The sequence below is a fragment of the Zerene cesonia genome, chromosome 3 (genome assembly GCF_012273895.1).
Source record: "Zerene cesonia ecotype Mississippi chromosome 3, Zerene_cesonia_1.1, whole genome shotgun sequence".
In the NCBI taxonomy this organism is placed as follows: Eukaryota; Metazoa; Arthropoda; class Insecta; order Lepidoptera; family Pieridae; genus Zerene; species Zerene cesonia.
In genome coordinates, this window is record NC_052104.1 from 8,094,873 (window position 1) to 8,100,729 (window position 5,857).

The window sequence follows — 5,857 nt, forward strand, 5'->3', positions numbered from 1 at the left end:
CGAAACCGCGATCTTTGTGCCGGTATTTCTGAACGCACCAGCGCAATAGCCGCGCTGTCAAAATCAAAACATGATCGAGGAAAGCCAATTTAAAACTTTTTTGGGATTTGATTTTAGTACTCAGAGGGTATGTGTAATGTGGAAAACACAATATTTCAAACGTAATTAACATGGTGCTTTGTAAATAATAGCGAAATTTTTATACCTTGTAAGTGTTTTATTTATTTAAATTAGTTAATTCGTCATTCAGTGGTGATCTAATTAGAAAGGTAGTTTGCAAGGCAGCGAGTGTGAAAAAGAAGTGTAATACTTTTACCGTGTACAATTCTAACTTGTCGGTGTTTTTCTGTACATATTTCGCTTTTTAACGAACTTATTATATTTCTCTGTGTTAAGTTGAGTGCAATGAAGAAGTTTACGACAACTGCTACGAATTATGTATTTTGACTGTGTTAAAATAATTTAATTATTGTGCTTATAGCTAAAGGCTGTGATAATTGGTGAAGATTATGAAGTGCGACAAGAAGCGGCTGTGGAGTTCGATGTTGATCTCCCAGAATTCAGGTAAATAAATGTTTCAAACTAGTACTTGATTATAAATTATTAAATTATCTGCTAATTATTGGTTGTTTCAATAAAACTTCTTTTTTGTTGATTAAGACACGGCAAGAAAATTATTTTAAGTATATAATTTAATACATGATTTAAATTTGAATCCAAATTTTTATCTGACCTAGTGGGTTGGAATAAATTACAATTATGTCATCTTACTTGATTTATTCCAATCCATGATTGTTTAAGGCCATTCCATCCTCATCATTATGTTAACTTATAATTAAGTCTACTAATACATCATTCATTGCCATATATATTTTAAGAATTAGTAATCTTTTCTTCATAATTAACAATGGTATCATTTTTAACATATTTTAACTAGAACATCAGGGGGAGTTGTCCGAGGGGAGCAGGGTGAGGTGACTGCACCCCCGTTGCTATGGGTCAAGGCTCTAGACATGGTGATGGACCGATTGATAGTGGAGGGAGTGGATTTCTCTACTGTTGAAGCCTTATCAGGAGCGGCACAGGTTTTGAGATTTAAGTATTAAAAAAAATGATTAAAGTTAGTTGACCGTCACTAGGTGTTAGAATGTGATGGTACAACTGAGAACACTAGTTTAACTCCCAGTGCAGAAAAACAAACAAATAGGTAACAACATTATTGAATCAAATATGGTTCTTTGAAAGTATGTTAATTTCTAAGAGTCCTTCACTCAAAATTTACATGTTTGTTAATTAATCCATGTTTTTAAATTACTGGTAAATGTATAAATCTAAAACGGTGAATGGTAAGCATTTTGATTGATAATTATTGTTAAAAAGATTTAAAATTTCAGCAACACGGCTCAGTATGGTGGGCAAAAGGTTCAGAAGTACGGCTGCAGTCCCTATCGCCAGATGACTTCTTGCATACCCAGCTGGCTACCACCTTCATGGCTGATTCTCCAGTATGGATGGACTCCAGCACCTCAGCAGACTGCCGTGCCCTAGAAGAAGCTGTTGGTGGACCAGAGGTATTATAAAATAGAGATTTGTCACAAAAGTATTATATAAGTGTAATACCATAGTATGATTATTGGTCAATGTAACATTCTTATGTCCAGCTTCTCAACTTACAGTTAAGATAGTTTTTATTTCGGGATATTTAAAATAATAACTAATCATGTTAATTTTGCCTTTACAGTATTTTATTTACAAACTGCGACACATAACATTAACAACTGTCACAATAATGAGCAATTTCAAGTGGATTTATTATTTTCCAGCAATTTCTTGTAAAAGTTTACTCTTGATATGATATATAGGCAAGATTTTATATCATTTAAACATGCAATACAATTTTCTCCTGTTGAATTACAATTTATACTTTATACATCTATTGGTTTATATTTAAATATAATATGCACCTTCTTGCAAATTATGCACTTATATATAAGTATTCAAAGTAGTTTAAAAAGAAATAATGAATACTCGTTTGTCAAACCCACTAGTAGTAGTATTTGAGAAGGAATAGTACCAATAAATAATAGTACCAAAAAATTTTCCAGGAATTAGCAAAAATAACAGGCTCACGAGCATACGAACGTTTCACGGGTGCACAAATACGAAAAATGTACAGAACGAGACCTCGCACCTACGCAGCTACCGAGAGAATATCCCTCGTGTCTTCCTTCGCATGTTCACTTTTCCTGGGGAAGATTGCACCAATCGACTTATCAGATGGGTCCGGAATGAATCTCCTTGATATTCACACTATGGAATGGTGTGATAAGGCCTTAAAGGTATATCTGTACATTTCTTTAAGTATTACATTTGGGCCACTGAATAAGTATGAATAATCCATCTCACATTATAAAATAAATTCCTTGAAATAATATATTTTATTTTTTACTAAGGATAGATATGTTTGTTTGATATGTTATTTCTATCTATATGATATTATATGAACTTGAATATGGAAACTATTTTACTGCAATTAGTTTTAAATAAGCATAATATGCTTTAACATGTGCCAATAGCCCTAATATCCGGGATGAATATTTCAGGCATGTGGTGACGAAAACCTAAAAACCAAGCTTGGGTCTCCAGTACCCAGCACAACAGTGGTTGGGAACATTTCTACATATTTTGTGAAGAGGTACGGGTTCAAGCCCGATTGTAAGGTGGTTGCATTTACTGGTGATAACTGCTCTGCTTTAGCAGGTATGTTCAGCTATAACTATATTTTTTTAAAAACGCGGGTTCGAATCCCGCCTCGTGATCAAATTTTATCTATTCTTTCAAAATTTCTCATTTATAAAGCATTTCAATGCTATAAAACTAAAAACCAACAATATGTTTTTTTATTTATTATTTGTTCAGGATAAAAATTGCAAAAAGAAAAAATATGTATAAAGGATGTTTCTTTGGGTATATGTATGAAAAAAAAAAACAAATAACAACTGATACTGTTCAACCAATTTTATGTTTTAATTGTGTAGCTGTGTGGCATCTCTAATCTTAATCTGATTAACGTAAATAAATAACATTACAATGGTGCACCAGTATTTTTTAATTACATTATTCATTTAATTGAATTAACATAATCAATTATATTTTTCCATGTTTTGAGTTTTGTTCATTCATATGTATAATTCTATTATTTCTTAATAAAGGCTGAACAGTTTGTTTACACATGCTTTTCTCAGAAACTATGGGATCAATTTCAAAAATAATTTCATCATTAGGTATCTTACCTAATCCCTAAGTTGATTATAAAACTTTTACTTTGATGTGTTTTTTTTTAAATTCCATGATTGTTTAAATCAAATAAGATTAATGTTCAAATAGTATAAATAATATAAAATATAAATAGTTAAGTAAATTGCCAGCAAATAATGACAAAGCTATAGTTTATAATGCCGTCAGATAAACATCATAAAGCAATATGCAAAGTGTAATCATACAATCTGTGGTTGATCACTTTTACTGCTTATACAAGATAAGACTTAAGCTTTATGCTATCTACTTATATTCCTTTGAATAAGAAATTATCTCTGTGCATTATGGGTGATTCAAATAATTTTTTGATCTCAATTAAATGATATCTGTTTATAGGGTTCAATGGAGCAAATACGCTTTAGGGAATCCTCCATATTTAACAAAAATATATATATATTTTTTTGTGATAATCTTAATTTATTTGGTTAATTGCCTATACCTGTACTTATTTATTCCCTTATCACGATCAGGGCTTCGCCTCCGCTCCGGCTGGGTGGGTCTGAGCCTCGGAACCAGTGACACTCTGCTATTGGGGCTTCAAGAAGCGAAAGCCCCACCCGCGGGACACATCCTCGTAGGCCCCACGGCAGAGGCCCCGTATATGGCGCTATTGTGCTTCGCTAACGGGTCCCTAACGAGGCAGAACCATAGGGACCGGCTGGTCGGTCCCAGCTGGGATGCCTTCAATGAACTGCTGCAGGCTACGGTTAGAGGCAATATGGGATATATGGGTGAGCGCAAATTGGGTTCTCTTTTTCATCACAACTTTAGCTGTGAAAGTTTCTTTAAATGTTATAAAAGTGAAATCCCGTGTCCCCTAGTGGGGTATGGGGCAGATGATATACATCTGTTTCACTGACACATCGATTTTCTTTTATGGACAAATAGGTGATCAGCCTTCTGTGTCCTGCCAGACCGAGACATTTTTTTTTTGTGCATCCCCACCGGGAATCGAACCCAGTACCCCTCGGTTCTAAGCTCATGCGTAAACCACTACCAAGGAGGCGGTTAATAACGTTAAAATGGCTACATATTAAAAATATAATATATAAAAAGTTTAATTTTGTTGAAAAAAAATATTCTGGTCTCATAGCCATCATGTATGTATATTCGTATAACTTATCTACTTCCATCATATATCAAATTCTATATCACAAAGATTCAAAATATTTTTGTTTTGTAATAATTGACCTGTGACATAGCAAATGATAAGATATTACACAAGCATTCATAACAAATGAAAAACTTTTAATCGTATAGGATTAATATCATTAATAAAAAATATAATATTTTTTTATGTATGCGTATTGTAATTTTTTTTAATTACTATTATTATTAAAAAATATACATGTACATAGTACCACATCGTTCTATTCATATGTATGTGTATAACTATACACTGTGACATTATTTTATTTGTAATTGCCAGTACTCACGTATATTTCGTTATCCTTTATATAAGAATTTATTTAATTTTAACACTTATGTACCACACCAAATAAACAATGTTGCAAATAACGAAAAAGAGACATATATTACATAAGAATGTGAGGCTTTTACTCCAATATTATACAAACTATAAGTTCATATACACGCATATATCGTATCTGTGGCCACGTGTGCAGGCATATACTACGACACGGCGGAGATCGTGCCCCGCGCGGGCGCCGGCCGGTGGGCGTGGGGCGGCAGCGCGGGCCGGGGCGCTTCGCCCCAGTTCGAGGCGCGGGCGCTGCTCGAGGGGCAAGCGCTCGCGAGGCGCGCGCACGCCGAGGACATGGGGTTCGCGCTTGGTGAGACGTTTTGGATATTGTTGGGTTGGAATAAACAGACATACATTATTATATTTAAACATTTGTTTACCTCATCAGGATTGTAATTTTCACCACCAAATGTTAATATCCACAGAATAGTAGACATTTGGAAATTAACGAGTTTTTGACGGATTTTAAACGCGATATATTAATTATATTATTTAAACCGACGTTTCGAATATTTTACAGCGAGCCTAGTTACGGGGGACCACGTGTCTCGATATATCTAATCTACACTAATATTATAAAGACGAAGAATTTGTATTTTTGTTTGTTTGTACTAGATAAACTTAAAAACTACACGACCGTTTTTAAAAATCCTTTCACCATTAGAAAGCTGCAAGGGCGAAGCCGCGGCGAACTGCTAGTGTATAATACTCGCGTAAAATCGAACGAGGAAATACTATAGTAAATTATTAAGCCATGACGCACTACGCTGTCCGAATACAAATTACCTAGACTAATGTCATAACCACTGAGACGCCACTAATTCAGGTATTTGAAAACAAATCCAATACTCAAATTCTAAATTTAAATTTAATTCAATTACAGAAAACCTACGATTGGTTTCAGAACATCGTCAGACATAATTAGGTTATGTATTAATGTTTAAAATATAATTACTTCAATATATATTTTATTTCAGATAAATCTTCCCGTGTGGTGGCCACGGGCGGCGCGTCCGTCAACAAGGAACTGCTGCAGATATTTGCTGATGTGTTCAA

General features: G+C 34.1%; 1 protein-coding gene across 1 annotated transcript in view; it reads left to right on the forward strand.

The window, feature by feature from the left end:
* Positions 1-5,857, forward strand: part of LOC119838589 (xylulose kinase) — a 7,913-nt gene continuing 2,056 nt past the window's right edge. The window contains exons 1-9 of the mRNA XM_038364581.1: positions 1-127; positions 482-564; positions 938-1,085; positions 1,395-1,571; positions 2,106-2,339; positions 2,604-2,760; positions 3,789-4,049; positions 4,944-5,111; positions 5,779-5,856. Of these exons, the coding sequence (XP_038220509.1) occupies positions 71-127; positions 482-564; positions 938-1,085; positions 1,395-1,571; positions 2,106-2,339; positions 2,604-2,760; positions 3,789-4,049; positions 4,944-5,111; positions 5,779-5,856 (1,363 nt within the window). The 5' untranslated portion in view covers positions 1-70. The remainder of the gene's footprint in view (positions 128-481; positions 565-937; positions 1,086-1,394; positions 1,572-2,105; positions 2,340-2,603; positions 2,761-3,788; positions 4,050-4,943; positions 5,112-5,778; position 5,857) is intronic.